The following is an 18,830-nucleotide window of genomic DNA, read 5'->3' on the forward strand; positions in this document are numbered from 1 at the left end:
TCAGGTTGAAAAAAAAAATTGTCCCATAGACCCCTAAGGTTATATTTTTTTGTCCCCCATCTCTTTTCTGTCTGTTCTCCAGACTGAATAATTTCCACTGACCTAATTTCACATTCATGGACACTTTACCTCATCTCCAGTCTAGTATATGTATTTTTGAAACAACATAGCCTTGCTGTGTTGCCCAGGCTGGACTGCAGTGGCATGATTATAGCTCACTGTAACTTCAAACTCCTGGGCTCAAGCGATCCTCTCCTCAGCCTCCCAAGTACCTAGGACTATAGGCACACACCACCAAACAGATCTAATTTTTATTATTATTATTTTTTATTTTTTTAGAGATGGGGTCTTATTATATTGCCCAGGCTGGTCTTGAATTCCTGGCCTCAAGTGATCTTCCTGTCTGAACCTCCCACAGTGCTGTTATTATAGGCCTGAGCCACTGTGCTCAGCCTTCTAGTTTACTATTGAGCACATCCAGTTAATTTTTGTTTCATCCAGTATTTTTTCAATTCTATTATCTCCATACGGTTGGTTTTTTTAGTTCCTATTTTTCTGATAACTTCTATCTTTCAACTCTTTCAAGAGTGTTTACCTTCACCTTATGTTTAAGGCTAACTAGCTGCTTTAAAACTCTTCGATAAGTTTAACATTTAAAACATCTCAGGATTGGCATTTGGTTGTTTCTCCCTTGAGAATTGGTCAGATTTTTCTGGTTCTTTGTATGTGAAGTAATTCTGGATATTATCTTGTATATTTGGAATATTACATTGGGAGGTTCTGGTTCTGTTAAAAACCTCTGGAAACATGAACAGTTTTAAAGTGTTTTAGAAGGCAATAAACTCAGGTTCAACAAGTTCTGTCTCATCCTCTGTGGATGGTGATTCCAATGTTAGTTTTCAGAGCCTGTGCTGTGGTGTTTTGATCTGCCCAGCACATGTACTCCTCGGGGGGTTAGTCTGGGACTTGAGTGATGGTTTAAATGAAGCTTACTTCTCAAAACTTTGGCTATGCCTCTTTGAGCCTATTCTGCACATGTGCAGCTTGGAGGTGAGCCCAGGACTTGTGTGGACCTCAAAAATATGAGACTCCCCTTCTATAGTTCTCTCCTCTTGGGGATTTCCCACCCCAGCCCTCCCACTTTCTAGCTCCAAAGGGCCCTTTTCCCCAGTTTCTCTGGCCAGAATGACATGTTTTTCTCAGTTTTAGTCTCCCATGCTGTCAGTCAGATTTATGACTGCGGATGCCCTTGGCGTGAAGCCACGAGGCAAAGACAGAAAAAAATGATGAAGATTAACCTTGTACTCTTTGGAACACAGGAGCTCCTTTTCCCAGTTCCTCACCAGAGAGACTGGTTTTCTCTTGAGATTATGGGCATCTGCATGGCCACCATGGCTGTGCAGCTCTATGCCTGAGGCTGGCCTTGGGAGAAGACCAGAGGAAAAATAAAATAAACACACTCCTTTTATATTCTGGCTATGAGGGGCTTCTTTTCCTGATCCTCTGACCAGAAAGAGATGGCATTTCTCATGGATTTTTCCTGTTCATGCTTCTTGTACAGTTCTAGGACTCAGCTGTTCTTGAGTGAAAGTTGGGAAATAAAGGAAGAAAAAGCCTCAGGAAACTCACTACCTGTAATGATAATTCTTAAATTTTGACTTTAGTTCCCATCTGCCTGCTAGTCTACTTTTCAGAGACTTCAGCTGCTGTGGTTTTTTTGTATCCTGTGAAAGTATGAGGAATTAGAGATTGGATTTTATGAAATGTCTTTCTTTTTTTTTTAAAGACAGAGTCTCGCTGTATCACCCAGGCTAGAGTACAGTGGTGCAATCTCGGCTCACTGCAACCTCCACCTCCCCGGTTCATGCCTCAGATTCTCCTGCTTCAACCATCCGAGTAGCTGGGATTACAGGCGCGGGCCACCAAGCCTGGGTAATTTTTGTATTTTTAGTAGAGACGGGGTTTCACCATGTTGGCCGGGCTGGTCTTGAACTCCTGGCCTCAAGAGATCTGCCTGCCTCGGCCTCCCAAAGTGCTGCAATTACAAGCGTGAGCCACTGCACCCAGCTTGAAATGTCTTTTAAAAAGTTACAATGACAAGCCAGGTGTTGGTGGCGGGCAACCAACTACTCAGGAGGCTGAGGCACGAGAATTGCTTACACCTGGGAGGCGGTGGTTGCAGTGAGCCAAAATCTCACCACGGCACTCCAGCCTGGGGGGCAGAGCGAGACTCCATCTCAAAAAAAAAAAAGGCTGTAATGACCATATTAGTTTTCATCTTTAACCTATTCATTTAAGAAGTTTCCATCAAGGCACTGTTAGAATAAACCCAATCTGAGCATTGTCTCTTTTGGGCTATGAGCTGTCTTCTAAGCATGGTTTTGGCCATACTCCATGGATTTGATCTGTGTTGTTCTCATTGTTAATTGCTAAATAGTCACTGATTTCTCCATCTCTCTCTAGCTTTTTCCTTGCATTCAACAGTTACATGGAACAGTATTTTAAAATTCCTAATTTGTTAGGTTTTTGAGCTCTCTTTTGTTAAGTATTATTTTATTGTATTGTGGATAGTATAAGTATCGTACATAATTTCCCTTTTTGAAAACTATTGAGATTCTTACATGGCCTAATTTATTAACCAATCTGTTATTAATAATCCATGGAAAGGCCAGGCACAGTGGCTCACACCTATAATCCAAACACTTTGGGAAGCCATGGTGGGAGAATCACTTGAGGTCAGGAGTTCAAGATCAGCCTGGGCAACACAGCAAGATGCTGTCTCAAAAAAAAAAAAAAAAAAAAAAATCCATGGGCATTTGATAAAAATATATTCTCCAATAGGAACAAACTTCTGTAGAACATATTACTAAATCAAGCTTAATTTTAAAAATTCTCTAAGTCCTTATTTATTAGGATGACTTGACCAGCCATAAAACTATCTCCCACTATCACTATGTTTTTGTTTAATTCTACTTATGTACCAAAACAACACAGCATGAAAATAAATAGAAACTGAATTTACTATCTGTCTTTTCTCCTAACCTCCCCATATTTGTAGGCAATATAGATAAAATGCTTACACATTCTCTGCAATCCTTCCTTTACAATCTCTTGGCTGTTTCTTTCCCCCAAACAATTAGTCATTCAATAAGCATTCAGAGCAAACTTGTCAATGCTTACTATTAATACCACCACCTCTCACCATGTCATGGTAGGACCAGTGCAATTGATTCCTGATTAATCTTCTTGAGTTATCTCCTCACTCTTCCAATCTATCTGCGGCACCACTCCCACACTAAAAAGCTACCAGAATAAATGCTAGTCACTTGCTCAAAAATTTTTAATCATTCCATGATTTCTTTTTTAAAGTTCTTTATTTCAATAGTTTTTCCTTAGCTTATGTTCAGTATTTTCTTCCCTTAAAAATATAGGCTTCTAAGTAAATTAGTGAATGTTTAAAAGATACTAATCACTCTTATGCTTCTTTAGACGGTCACAGAGGTCCTACTGCTAATAAAGTGATATTTCTACTTAATGCCATGTTTGAGACCTCCAATTAAACATTTAGAGGCCAAAATAACAATAAAAAAACTGATTTAAGGCTGAATTTTTGAGACCTAAAAATCATGACGTAAAACCAACATGTCATTCTACATTTTTTTAAATAAAAAGAAACTAAATTCACATATGTCAAAGTCATTTTAAATTACTATAAAAATTAAGAAGAATCTCTTGTACTGAATTGCTTCTCGGTGCTTAAAACAAGTAGCAAAGGCTGGGCACGGTGGCTCACGCCTGTAATCCCAGCACTTTGGGAGGCCGAGGCGGGTGGATCACAAGGTCAGGAGATCAAGACCATCCTGGCTAACACGGTGAAACCCCGTCTCTACTAAAAAAAAAAAAAAAAAAAAAAAAAATTAGCTGGGCACGGTGGCAGGCGCCTGTAGTCCCAGCTACTCGAGAGGTTGAGGCAAGAGAATCGCGTGAACCCGGGAGGTGGAGCTTGCAGTGAGCCGAGATCACGCCACTGCACTCCAGCCTGGGCGACAGAGCGAGACTCCGTCTCAAAACAAACAAACAAACAAACAAACAAACACAAGTAGCAAAGTAGTTAAGTACATGCCAAAAATCAATTCTTAGCAAATATAAGTTCTTCTGTTAGAAGAGTTTTCCACCCAACAGATTGTTATCTCATTAGCACTTGTGGTAAAGGTTTTGTTATAAAATGAAGGAGGAGGGGAAACTGACAGGACGTTGCCAGACTCATTCATTGCTGACTGTTGTCTTCCATCATTCTGTGTTTCTAAATGACCAAGTCCAAATTCTTACAAACCTCCACAACTGCCCCATATTCTCCACTGTTCCCCACTGTGTACTCTCAACTAAGGTAGGCCAGGCTTTTTCAATGTCTCTGAAAATGCCACGCTCACAGTTCCCTAAAAACATTTCTGTTTTCCACCTGGGTTCTCCTTTATCCCTACCACACATCCAAATTTTATACAAGGTCAAATCGAATCTCATTTTTTCCATGACATCTTCCCTTACTACTTCAGCCCCTACTGATCAATTCCTTCTTAAAAATCCTATGAGTCCTATTGTTTTATACTATAAAATCTGGCTGTTAATGCTATTTCCTCTTGTATCATTCTTAACTGCGTAACATGCACACATATGAGGTCAACGAGGCAGGGAACATAAAACTTTGTATGATAACTTAGGCTGGGCACACTGGCTCATGCCTGTAATCCTGGTACTCTGGGAGGCTGAGGTAGGAGGACTGCTTGAGTCCAGGAGTTTGAGACCAGTCTGGGCAACATAGCGAGACCTTGTCTCTACAAAAAATTTAAAAATTAGCTGGGTGTGGTGGTGTAAGCCTGTGGTTCCAGCTACTTGGGAGGCTGAGGTGGGAGGATCACTTGTGCCCAGGAAGTTGAAGCTGCAGTGAGCTGTACTCCAGCCTGGGTGATGAGCGAGACCTGTCTAAACAAACAAACAAAAAAACAACAAACCCCCCCAACAAAACAAACAAAAAACCTTTGTAACTTAGACTATGGTGATGAGAAATAAAACCATCACCGCTATTTCTTCCTCTGTAGCTTTTGTATACATCCTTCATTTTCCTTGAAAGTATGTAACTGAAAGGACATAATTAAAGCACAACAGAGGGTAAAATAATCAGGGAAAATGTGGATAAATACAGAAAGATATGAATTGTAGAAATAAGACATAAATATTTTGAGTAGAATACCTAGAAATATTCTTGAATATTTTCTAGGTATAGTTTTCATCAATTTTAGATCCAAAGAGGGGATGAGAAGATAATTTTTAAAATACTGGACTTTGCCTTCACCCTATTGATTTCACTGCCTAAATCAGGGGTCCTCAACCCCAGGGCCACGGACGAGTACCAGTCTATGGCCTGTTGGGAACCTTGGGAATGGGCTGCACAGCAGGAGGTGAGCAGCAGGTGAGCAAAGCTGCATCAGAATTTACAGCCGCTTCCCATCACTCGCATTGTCGCGTGAGCTCCGCCTCCTGCCAGATCAGCAGCCACATTAGATTCTCATAGGAGTGCAAACTCTACTATGAACTGCCCATGTAAGGAATCTAGGTTGCCCACTCCTTATGAAAATCTAATGACTGACAATCTGTCACTGTCTCCCATGACCCCCAGGTGGGACCATCTAGTCGCAGGAAAACAAGCTTAGGGCTCCCACTGATTCTACATTATGGTGAGTTATATAATTATTTCATTATATATTACAATGTAATAATAATAGAAATAAAATGCACAATAAATGTAATGCACTTGAATCATCCCAAAACCATCCCCCTCATCCGTGGAAAAACTGTCTTCCATAAAACCGGTCCTTGGTGCCAAAAAGGTTGGGGACCATTGGCCTAAACAAAAGACAACTTTTCCTCACTGTATTTTAAAAATTCCCACTTTATCCTTTTAAGCACATCTCCATTAATAGCCATACTTGTCTCACAACTGTAAAGAATATGTAAATAAGATGACAGTTTTAAAATGTTTTTGTTATTACAAACATTACTAACCACATATTAATAGTATTAGTAATAGTAATGGCTAACATGTAGCACTTACTATGTACCATGGACTATTCTACTTTACATATAATAACTCTGCTAATCCTTCAACCAATAAAATAGGTACTATTATAATATTATTATCCCCGATTTGCAAATAAGAAGTTGAGGCACACAGAGCTTAAGTAACTTGCCCAAGATCACATAATCAGTAAGTGGATCTTAGTGATTTAGATGAATCTTGGATCTAAGATTTAAATCTAAGCAGTTTGACTGCTTGGAATAATCAGATAGATGGACTTGATAGTATAATCACTGTCTGTATTGTCTCCTAGTATGAAAAACGATTAAATTTAATAAAGCAATTTAAGCCACTTATTTTTAGCTTCAAAAACTTCTATTTCCTGATATTCAAGAAATCTGTACTTGCAAACCATATTTTAGCACAATAATTATTTTAAAAAATAAAGATTCTGACACCATCTTCACATAGCTAATATAAAATAAATTTAAGCAAACCTTTAGCATGTCTTATATTATAACCTGATATTCTGGCCAGAACAGTCTGTATCCACCGTGCCAGGGTCAAAAGTTGAGCAAGAGCATCTGCATTCTCACTGAAAAATGATATTTAAAAATTATTACAACCATGGGTACAAAGTCAAATGGAAAAGCTGAATTTGTATTATTTCCTTGGATAAATGGTCATATAAAAAAGTTGAGTTCCTCCAGATTAATTTCCTAGGTCACAGAAACATGTGTCTAAAAATGTAGCTTTTTGGAAGGGGAAGAAAATTTTAAACTTACAAGAAATAAGTCACCACCCACATGCCCATCACCCACAGGTAGTAAATGTCAGTAAACAGAATCACCATTCTAGTTGCTCCAGTCAAAAACTAGGTGTTGTCATTGATTTCTCTGATTCCCTCACACCCCACATTCTAATCTATTAATTAACCTTGCAGGTTTTATCTTTCAAATATATCCCAAGTTCATCACTTCTTCCTACCTCTCATTACTACCCCCTAATCCAAGTCACATCAGCCCTCACTTGGATTACTTAAATAGACTCCTAAGTGTTCTTCCTGCTTCTACTCTTGTGTTTCATTTAAGTATGAATTCATCATACAGCAGCTAGAAGAATTTTCTAAAAATGTAAATAGGATCAAATAACTCCTAATCTTTGCTCATAATCCCTTTTATGATCTGGTCTTTGCTTGCTCCATTCCATGTTGCCTTCCTGTTGTGACTCAAACATGATCATGGGGTTCCAAACTTGGAGCCTTTGCTTTTTTTTTTTTTTTTTTTGAGATGGAGTCTCACTCTGTCGCCAGGCTGGAATGCAGTAGCACAATCTTGGCTCACTGCAACCAACCTCTGCCTCCTGGGTTCAAGCGATTGTCCTGCCTCAGCCTCCCGAGTTGCTGGGATTACAAGTGCCTGCCACCACGCCCAGCTAATTTTTGTATTTTTAGCAGAGACAAGGTTTCACCACGTTGGCCAGGCTGGTCTCGATCTCTTGACCTCGTGACCCGCCCGCCTCAGCCTCCCAAAGTGCTGGGATTACAGGCGTGAGCCACCACACCCAGCCGAGCCTTTGCTCTTGATATAGCCTGTGCTTAGAATTTTTTTCTCCCAGAGAAAAGCAGTGATTATTCCTCACTTTATTCAGGTCTCTGTTCAAATGTCACCATCTCAGAGAAGAGCTCCCTGACAACTCTGTCTATAAATAGCCTCATGCCCCAGTCTGTCTTCAGCCCTTTAACCTACTGCTTTAGCTTTCTCATAGTATTCCTCACTACTCAACATTTTGTTTTATTTTTTTATTGCCAGTGTCTCCTTCCTAAAATGGACGTAAGGACAGGGACTTGAGACAGACTGTTATTAAGAACAAAGAAGGGCTGGGTGCAGTGGCTCAGGCCTGTAGTCCAGTACTTTGAGAGGCTGAGGTGAGTGGGTCGCTTGAGTCCAGGAGTTAGAGAACAGCCTGGGAAACATAGTGAAACCCCGTCTCTACAAAAAATACAAAAATTAGTGGGGTGTGGTGACACATGCCTGTGGTCCCAGCTACTTGGGAGGCTGAGGTGGAAGGATCATCTGAGCCCAAGAAGGTTGAGGCTGAAATGAGCTAAGATCACACCACTGCACTCCAGCACACAGTGAGACCCTATCTAAAAAAAAAAAAAAACCAAGAAGGACCAGAAACAGTGTTATTAAAAATAAAATAGGAATCTTTTTAATGAAAGAATAGTCTTGAGCAAAGGTAAAATATATAATGAACTGTGCCAAAATTTACCTATCTGGGCACAAATTTGACCTAAGAAGTTTTTTTTGTTTTCAAAAAATGGAAATGTACTATGACTGGTTATAACCAATTTTCTTTACAGATACCAGTTTATTAGTTTTAAATTTTTTCGTAAGTTTGTATTATACATTTTTAATCAAAATCTTAGTTTTGACAGTTTTTATATGCTTTTATCTTTACTATCTTAGATTATATTCATGCTGATTTCCTAAAATCCAAAAAAGGCAAATATAATCAACTATATGGGTAAGTCGAAGTATCTAATAAAACTGCTATGTATAATCATGTATTTCAGATCCTGAGTAACAGAATTGTTACTATAGATTAAAAGTGTGCCAGAGTTCTAAGAGACCTTTAACTAGTTCTAAGAGTTTTAAGGATCAGTTTTCTGAATTTAGAAAGAACTGCTCTGAAGCATCTGATCCTTAAAGTCATCAAGGAAAGAAGTAGCTAAATATTCTGTTAGAGAACAATTTACATAGTTTAATAATCCTATTTTGGGGGAGCCACTGTGTAAAAAAGGCTTGTACAAGAAATTGGAAAGTCACTTTATTATGATTTCCTTTATCTTTGTCTTCTGCTGTATAGTTAGGTAAGGCTTTGGAGTCAGGTCTGGGTTTGAATATTAGGTCTGTCTTGGGACAAGTAAAAACTATCCCTAGTCTCCAATTCCTTATCTTTAAATGGAAATAACAGTACCTACTTCAATAGACTATTGTGATAATTAAATAAGATAATGCAGCATTTGCTTGGTAAAATGCCTAAAATATATTAATTACTCAAATCAAAGATAATTCTTTCTCATGTTACCACATACGCTGAAGAAAACAATTTCAATTTAGGTTTATCAATGACATGGAATATTAGAGATTAGAACAACTCTTTATTTATTTATTTATTTTTGACACAGAGTGTAGCTCTGTCGCCCAGGCTGGAGTGCAATGGTATGGTCTCAGCTCACTGCAACCTCCACCTCCCGGGTTCAAGCAATTTTCGTGCCTCAGCCTCCTGAGTAGCTGGGATTACACGCATGTGCCACCATGCCAGGCTAATTTTTGTATTCTTAGTAGAGATGGGTTTTGCCATATTGGCCAGGCTGGTCTCAAACTCCTGATCTCAGGTGATTTGCCTGCCTCAGCCTCTCAAAGTGCTAGGATTCAGGCGTGAGGCACTGTGCCCAGCCAAGGTTAGAGCAATTCTTTTTTTTTTTTTTTTTGAGACGGAGTCTCACATTGTTGCCCAGGCTGTAATGCAATGGCTCAATCTTGGCTCACTACAACTGCCACCTCCCAGGTTCAAGCAATTCTCCTTGGCTCAGCCTCCCAAGTAGCTGGGATTATAGGTGCCCACCACCACACCCAACTAATTTTTTTTGTATTTTTAGTACAGACGGGTTTCATTATGTTGGCCAGGCTGGTCTCGAACTCCTGACCTCGTGATCCGCCCACCTCGGCTTCCCAAAGTGCTGGGATTACAGGTGTAAGCCATGGCGCCCCACCAGAGCAAGTCTTTATATTGACCCTTCTCGCCCAACCTATCACCTTTGAACTTTTATGGGGACATAAAGGTATTTTTATCAACAAAACCATTTTCTTTAGGAGAATTTAGGTTTACCATTACAAATTCATTGCATTTTAAAGCAACTGAAATAATATAAATATTATACTACTGTTATCATCATGTACAACAGTGAGAATATAGAAATATATAATTAAATTTCCAAGATGTTATACAAAAACTAATAATTTGCTGTTAATTCCATTTACAGATCAGAATATAAAAATTTAAAAACTCAAAATGCTTAAAACACTACCCAAAGAGAGATATATAAAAACAAATCTAGTGTTTCTATTTAATTTTTTTAGTTAACATTTGTCCATATCTCTAGAGCTATAGCATTTGGATCTTCAGAAAAATGAAATTAAAAATAATATAAAGATCATTAGAGCTATCAGACTCCAACTGGCAACTCTAATGATGGTAAAGGGCCATATGAAAGGAATTAATTTTTTTTGCATCTTTTCTCCTTTTGTGAGTGCTAAGGCAGAAGTCAGAGTTCTATTGCTTCAATGGCTGCTGGAAAATATAACCACAATATATAGATTTGAGTAAATAAACATTCTAGTTCTCTTAGAGTCCAAAAATTAGGCTTTTGATCACATTCTAAAAGTATAATACAAGATATAAAATGAAAAAGTATTAATTCCTTTAAAGAATAAAAAACAGTAATGTAACAAAAACAGGCACAAATTAAAGAACTAAAGACAACTTTCTATTTGTTTTTGAGACAGGATCTCGCTCTGTCACCCAGGCTGGAGTGCAGTGGGGCAATCTCAGCTCACTGGAGCTTCAATCTCCTGGGCTCCAGTGATTCTCCCACCTCAGCCCCCTCAAGTAACTGGGTCTACAGGCGTGTGCCACCACACCTGGCTAATTTTTTTTTTTTTTTGTATTTTTTGTAGAGATGGGGTTTTACCATGTTACCCAGGCTGGTCTCGAACCCCTGAGCTCTGGCAATCCGCCCATCTCAGTCTCCCAAAGTGCTGGGATCACAGGCCACTGCACCTGGCCAACTTTTAAAAAATTAACCAAAACATAAATTAAAATATACCTGTTTATCTTTTGAGGTTGCAAAGGAATAATGGGGATCACAGTATTGCACAGAGATTTGCAAAGAGGGCAAAGATATTCTCCACTTTCCAAGTCAAAAAGGTCAACATGAATGCGCTGCTGAGAGCTCAGCTGTACAGCTTCAAAATACCTGCAAAATTACAAAGACACAGGCCCATTCAGAACTACACATGCATCTCTACATGTGTATCTCTACTTGCTCTAATCCAAGTTTTAAAAATCTGGAATTTTTGCCCCAATAAACATCTTTAGAACATACATGCAAAAACACACAAGTTGTAATTATAGAAGAAACAGGTTGCCCATTATTTTGGGAATAAATTGGAAAATACATCAGAGCAGATATAAATTTAAAATAAGTTTATTGAATCATAACTCATCTCTTGCCTCAACAGCATGGTGATACAGCATGGACACTACTTTCCTCAGTTTCTAATGATGAACTGAAGTAGTGAGGGCTATCATGGAAAAATTATATATTGTAATCTAAAGCCAAATGGGTAAACTCTACACAAAAGATTTCTCAGGAATTACATTTTTGAATTTTTATATTTTCCAGAGATAGAATGAGAACTTCTTGTCCTATTCATCCTATTCTATTTCAAAGGTACTTTTCACAGCTGTATGTTTTGACAGAAATTTGATTTTTATAAAGATTACTTTTTTATTATTTATTTGTTGTGTTTATTAATTTTTTTGAGACGATGTTTCGCTCTTGTCTCCCAAGCTGGAGTGCAATGGCGCAATCTTGGCTCACTGGAACCTCTGCCTCCTGGGTTCAAGCGATTCTCCTGCCTCAGCCTCCGGAGGAGCTGGGATTAAAAGCATGTGCCACCACACTCAGCTAATTTTTGTATTTTTAGTAGAGACAGGGTTTTACCATGTTGGCCAGGCTGGTCTCAAACTCCTGACCTCAGGTGATCCTCCTGCCTTGGCCTCCCGAAGTGCTGAGATTACAGGTGTGAGCCACCACGCCCGGCCAATTATTACTTTTTTTTACATGAATACTGATGAAGAGCAACTGATTAGTTTATGGAGAGCAAGCACGAAGGAACAGTGAAAATCTAAAGTTGGTAACTTTACACACCACTTTCCAACTTTGATAATAATAATTCATGCAAACAGAATTAGTAATTAAAACTGTTTCAATTATTCAAATAAGAAGAAAGGAAAGAAGACATGAGAAAACATGCCTTTTTGTGGCCTTGAGTGAACTTCAATGTTCCTAGTCTCTTTCAAGAACATGTCAGAAGGACAACTTACTTCTGCCAGCACACTGCATGCATTACATGACCACAGCTTCCTGTATAAGTTCCATATGCCAAGTCTGGATCCATGAAAAGTGGGTCTAGGGCTTCTGGTACAAGGTATAAAAAGGAGGGAAAAAGAGAGACAGGTTATCAGGTCCAAAGTCTAATCACAAACTGTCTTAGGAATGTCCAAGCAAAGTGTCACAATATCATGATAAGAGGATATATAGTAACAAAAAGAGAAAAGTAATAGTAACAAAAGAGAAAAGCATAAAGGTAGCCTGTCAGATATGATTCTAAAATTAGTATGGATTAATAACTCTATCTTTGATTTACTTTTTAACCTTGAATATTGGGTTTAATCTGCATTATCTTGGTTATTTAAGTGATCTTCTATGTTTCCAAGATAATTTACTTTTTTAATTTTAATAGTAATTTGATAAATAATAATTTTAAGGGATACTTAGGGGAATTATAACCTCATTAAGAAAAGCACAGATTGGATCTCCCTCTTCCTCTCCCTCTCTCTCCTCTCCCTCCTCTCCCTCCTCTCCCTCCTCTTCCTCTCCCTCTCCCCGGTCTCCCTCTGATGCCACCAAAGTTGTGAAAGCCGAGGCTGGACTGTACTGCCGCCATCTCGGCTCACTGCAACCTCCCCACCTGATTCTCCTGCCTCAGCCTGCCGAGTGCCTGCGATTGCAGGCGCACACCGCCACGCCTGACTGATTATTGCATTTTTTTGGTGGAGACGGGGTTTCGCCCTGTTGGCTGGGCTGGTCTCCAGCTCCTGACCACGAGTGATCTGCCTGCCTCGGCCTCCCGAGGTGCCAGGATTGCAGATGGAGTCTCGCTCACTCAGTGCTCAATGGTGCCCAGGCTGGAATGCAGTGGCGTGATCTCGGCTCGCTACAACCTCCTCCTCCCAGCCGCCTGCCTTGGCCTCCCAAAGTGCCGAGATTGCAGCCTATGCCCGGCCGCCACCCCGTCTGGGAAGTGAGGAGCGTCTCTGCCTGGCCGCCCATCATCTGGGATGTGAGGAGCCCCTCTGCCCGGCCGCCCAGTCTGGGAAGTGAGGAGCACCTCTTCCCGGCCGCCACCCCGTCTAGGAAGTGAGGAGCATCTCTGCCCGGCGCCCATCGTCTGAGATGTGGGGAGCACCTCTGCCCCGCCGCCCCATCTGGGATGTGAGGAGTGCTTCTGCCTGGCCACGACCCCGTCTGGGAACTGAGGAGCATCTCTGCCCGACCGCCACCCCGTCTGGGAGGTGAGGAGTGTCTCTGCCCAGCCGCCCCGTCTGAGAAGTAAGGAGCCCCTCTGCCCGGCAGCCACCCCATCTGGGAAGTGAAGAGCCCCTCCGCCCAGCAGCCGCCCCATCTGGGAAGTGAGGAGCATCTCCGCCCGGCAGCCGCCCGGTCCAGGAGGTGGGGGGGGCAGCCTCTGCCCGGCCAGCCGCCCCATCTGGGAGGGAGGTGGGGGGCAGCCCCCACCCGGCAGCCGCCCCATCCGGGAGGTGGGGGGCAGCCCCTGCCTGGCCAGCTGCCCCATCTGGGAGGGAGGTGGGGGGCAGCCCCCGCCCGGCCAGCCGCCCCCTCCGGGAGGGAGGTGGGGGGCAGCCTCCGCCCGGCCAGCCGCCCTGTCTGGGAAGTGAAGAGCCCCTCCGCCCAGCAGCCGCCCCATCTGGGAAGTGAGGAGCATCTCCGCCCGGCAGCCGCCCGGTCCAGGAGGTGGGGGGGGCAGCCTCTGCCCGGCCAGCCGCCCTGTCCGGGAGGTGGGGGGCAGCCCCTGCCTGGCCAGCTGCCCCATCTGGGAGGGAGGTGGGGGGCAGCCCCCGCCCGGCCAGCCGCCCCCTCCGGGAGGGAGGTGGGGGGCAGCCTCCGCCCGGCCAGCCGCCCTGTCTGGGAGGGAGGTGGGGGGCAGCCCCCGCCCGGCCAGCCGCCCCGTCTGGGAGGTGGGGGGGCGCCTCTGTCCAGCCACCCCGTCTAGGAAGTGAGGAGTCCCTCTGCCCGGCCACCACCCCGTCTGGGAGGTGTACCCAACAGCTCATTGAGAACGGGCCATGATGACGATGGCGGTTTTGTGGAATAGAAAAGGGGGAAATGTGGGGAAATGAGAGAGATCAGATTGTTACTGTGTCTGTGTAGAAAGAAGTAGACATGGGAGACTCCATTTTGTTCTGTACTAAGAAAAATTCTTCTGCTTTGGGATGCTGTTAATCTATAACCTTACCCCCAACCCCGTGCTCTCTGAAACATGTGCTGTGTCCACTAAGGGTTAAATGGATTAAGGGCGGTGCAAGATGTGCTTTGTTAAACAGATGCTTGAAGGCAGCATGCTCGTTAAGAGTCATCACCACTCCCTAATCTCAAGTACCCAGGGACACAAACACTGCGGAAGGCCGCAGGGTCCTCTGCCTAGGAAAACCAGAGACCCTTGTTCACATGTTTATCTGCTGACCTTCCCTCCACTATTGTCCTATGACCCTGCCAAATCCCCCTCTCGGAGAAACACCCAAGAATGATCAATAAATACTAAAAAAAAAAAAAAAAAAAGAAAAGAAAAGCACAGATTGAGGATTTCAAATTCTGGTTTCATCACTTGTAACTCATGGCCATGGGTAAGTTACTTGACCTCTCTGTGCCTCAGGTCCTTCATCTATAAAATGGAACTAATAGTGAAAACTAACTCATAGGGCTGTTGTGAGGATTAAGTAAGTAAATACACATAAAGCACTTAACAAGTGCCTGGCAATGTTAAGTTTTCAATAAATGCTAGTCTTTATTATCACTATTATTCCAAGGAGCTTGTTTTGTTTGTTTTGAGACAGGGTCTCACCCTGTTGTGGACCACAGGCTCATGCAACCATGCCTGGCTAATATGTTTGTAAAGACGAGGTTTCGCCATGTTGCCTAGGCTGGTCTCAAACTCCTGAGCTCAAGTGATCCACCCACACCGGCTTCCCAAAGTGCTGGGATTACAGGCGTGAGCCACCATGTCTGGCCTATTCCAAGGATATTTTAAAATAATAATGATGCTAAAGCAGCTAACTCCTGATGTAATAAGTGCAATAAATTATCTAATTAGCATTCCTGCCAAGAAAATGTTTAACATGATTCTAATCAGGAGGCAACTTAACAATCAGATAAATTCAGAATGTGATACATTATACAAAGCAAGTGGCCTGAATTCTTCAAAAAAGCTACTATCATAAAAAAAGGAGGGACTAATCTGGATTAAAATAGAGTAAAGGAAATATAACCAAAGCAACGCGTGTTTGTTTGGATCCTAAGTGAAAAAAAAAAGTCTAGGAATTGAAGACATTTTGAGAACTGTTGGAGAAAAATTGATTTTATATTAGATAATATTCCTGGATTATTATTACTTTCTTAAATATGATAACGGTATGGTAGATATATAACCCTTATTTCCAAATGTTTTTCAAATAGTATTTTCTTTAATTACACAGGCATGAAAAGAAATGCACAAAAGGATATTTATTAAATAACACATACCTCCTGAGAGTTCTATGGGTTTTCCCCTGTGCTGGGTTAAGGCAGTAGATTTCTGGACACAGGCCGATAATACCATGGCATTATTTTCTATTTTCACCTCCTGTTCTTCTTGGCAAAGGATGCACGTCAGCACCTCCTTTTCAGTAACAGATGGACCCCGTTTAGGACCCAAAGCAATTCTAGAGTAGTCACTGACTGCTGGGGTGCTACCAAAAGAAATGATCAGAAATGAGGACACATGTTTTGGTCACTTGTCTTCATATTTTGGTAGATTTTAAGTAACTATAGGCAAGAAATATAAGAAAGATAATAAAAATAAAAATGATATTTAGCAATATTAAGTTAAAAGCTTCCCCCTTTCCTTTGTGGCTTTTATCAGTTATTTGCTTATTACAAAATACAAGTGTTGCTAAGTGCAAAAAACAGATGATAAAATGGAATGTATATTATAATTTTACTTAATTTACTATACCAATAAGCTGGGCTTTTTTTTTTCTGGATATAAAAGTAATACAGGCTTATTGAATAAATTTTGGAAAATCTATAATAGTATAAAAAAGTGTTATATTCCCACAACCTAGAGATACCTACTAGTAACCTTGTATATTTCCTTCTGGGTCTGCTTTCTATTTATAATATACTTCTTCATATAAATAAGATCACATTACACAGATCTGCATCCTGCTCTATTCACTTATAGTATCTTACATCATTAAAACTTCTTCAGGAACATTTTAAATGGTTGCACAGCTCTTACTGTATGTGCCATAGTAGTTTTTATCCATTCCCTGTCATTAGGCATTTAGGTTTCTATTCTATTTTGGTAGCTATTCAAACTAAAAAACTTACACCTTAATGATTCAGCAATTCTTAGAATCTACTTTTACTGACTGGGCAAAACTCAAGATCTACTGAGGCATACAATAATATTTAAATAATAGCAAATATTTGTAACATGCTGATTGTGAAGCTAGGCACTGTTTCAAATACTTTACATGTTTACTCAATCCTTAAAATAATCCTATGAGGTAGGTATTATTATTCTGTCTAGAGCAGCTCCTGCAAAGATGTCTGCTGCAGCAGTGGAGGCGCGGCTGGGGCAACGTGCTCCATGTAGCCCTTGGGTTGGGAACAGGAGGGAACCCCACCCCTTCCAAGTTTGCGGGGCAGAAGCCCCATGCTCCCGGGCACAGCTGCAACTGCCCAGCTCAGAAGTGCGTGTTCTGAGCCTCTCCGCACTCCCAATGCCTGCTCCGATTTTGGAGCAAAGCTGTGGCCAAGCCCAGGCGCTGCCGTGGCCCCGGCCAGGTGTGTGCACACTAGGGGCGGTGCTGACATGTCAGCCCCCTCCTGCCTTGGACACCTCTGGTCTTTGGGTGCTGATAAGCATGGAAGGAAGGCCAAGAGGAAACAGGTGGCTCAGCATGGGCCTGCAGGTGCCCCTTGGCACAAACAGCCAGGGAGTTGTGGATGATATGTTGATGGCGGCAGGAGGCAGACAGGTTCCTAGGCAGAAAGGGATGGGTCCCCAAGCCAGGAATGGCCTGAAGCCTGGGGACCGGTATGTCAGTTACAGGTGGAATCCACAGCCTGGGGTGAGAATTTATGGTGCTTTCTCCGGGTCTGTCCATGAACCAGTCAGCACACACTTTCTCTCTTCTGAAGCCCCTAAAAACCCCAGACTCAGCCACAGTCACATGGGGACTACCAGCTGCTGGAAGGAGCTACCCAATTCAAGTCTCCTGACTTGCTGGGATGACCTGCCTGTGGAAAGGAGATACCCACTCTGGATCTCCTCTCCACTGAGTGCTGGACACTCGTTGGGATGACCTGCCTGCAGAAAGAGCTACCCACTTCGGGTCCCTAGAGAGCTGTTCTGTTGCTTAATAAAGCTCTCCACCTTGCTCACCCTCCAGTTGTCCGTGTACCTCATTCTTCCTGGATGCAGGACAAGAACTCGGGAACCACCAAATGGCAGGACTGAAAGAGCTAGTAACATAAACAGGGCTGAAATGCCCACACCCACCGCTTGCCACGTTGCAGGTGACAAGAAGGAGAGAAGAGCTGTGGTCCTTTGGGGAGCCCAGACCTAGGGGCTCCCTGAGCCAGGGCTGTGACACCCTCTTTGGGGCTTCACAGTTTCTGGCATCTCTGAGCTGCCAGGTGCCACCATATTCCCCTTGTCCAGACAAGAGTCCCCGCAGCGGTACCTGCTGGTGCATATGATCCAGCTGCAGGCTTGCACAGAGCTGGCCCCCGTCCCTGTGCCTAGAGCTCCCTGCCCTGCACAGCAGCTGGCGTGCCTGGCTGTGCGCAGTGGCCAGACCCTGCAGGTGCCCGCTTATGCACCCCTGGTCACTCCACACCTGGCTCGCCCTTGGCAGGCATGGGATCCAGGCTGGTAGTGTCAGTCAAGTGCAGCCTGCCAGGCCAAGTGGGCAGGATGAGCCCAGAAAGACCAAGCAAAATTCTGGCAAAGGTGCCACTGGCCACAGAGGTTTCTGGCTGGAAAAGCAACACCCTAAGGATCCTGTGACACTTCCACTTTTCAGATGAAGAAACTGAGGCCTAGTGACAACAAAAGACTCAACCCAATGATTCATCAATAGTATGTAGTAGAGCCAGGATTTAATCCAGGTAATCTAGGCTCACAGTCCATGCTCTGAACTACTATACAATGTTGTCTCTGTCTGTGCAAGAAGCTCCCTGAACTATAGTATATCATTGAACAATAAATAAATATTAACCATCATATATAAATGAACTTACCTAACATAGAACACTCTGCAGCTTTTTTGTTTTATTTTGTTTGAGACAGAGTCTTGCACTGTTGCCGGGCTGGAGTGCAGTGGCGCGATCTCGGCTCACTGCAATCTCTGCCTCCCAGGTTCAAGTGATTCTCCTTGCCTCGGCCTCTGAAGTAGCTGGGATTACAGGCACCTGCCACCATGCCCAGCTAATTTTTTTGTATTTTTAGTAGAGACGGAGTTTCACTATGTTGGCCAGGCTGGTCTCAAACTCCTGACCTCGTGATCTGCCTGCCTTGGCCTCCCAAAGTGCTGGGATTACCGGCGTAAGCCACCG

The 18,830-nt window shown here is 42.6% G+C and overlaps 1 protein-coding gene across 2 annotated transcripts in view; it reads right to left on the reverse strand.

Moving 5' to 3' along the window:
* The window catches only part of UBR1 (ubiquitin protein ligase E3 component n-recognin 1), a 181,875-nt gene that overhangs the window by 48,768 nt on the left and 114,277 nt on the right, over positions 1 to 18,830 (reverse strand). For both annotated transcript variants that reach the window (XM_034938606.3, XM_055098337.2), the window contains 4 exons: positions 15,747 to 15,952; positions 12,251 to 12,344; positions 10,968 to 11,117; positions 6,571 to 6,668 (listed from right to left, as the gene is read on the reverse strand). In XM_034938606.3, the coding sequence (XP_034794497.3) occupies positions 6,571 to 6,668; positions 10,968 to 11,117; positions 12,251 to 12,344; positions 15,747 to 15,952 (548 nt within the window). The remainder of the gene's footprint in view (positions 1 to 6,570; positions 6,669 to 10,967; positions 11,118 to 12,250; positions 12,345 to 15,746; positions 15,953 to 18,830) is intronic.

This window comes from Pan paniscus, chromosome 16, assembly GCF_029289425.2.
Source record: "Pan paniscus chromosome 16, NHGRI_mPanPan1-v2.0_pri, whole genome shotgun sequence".
Taxonomy (NCBI): Eukaryota; Metazoa; Chordata; class Mammalia; order Primates; family Hominidae; genus Pan; species Pan paniscus.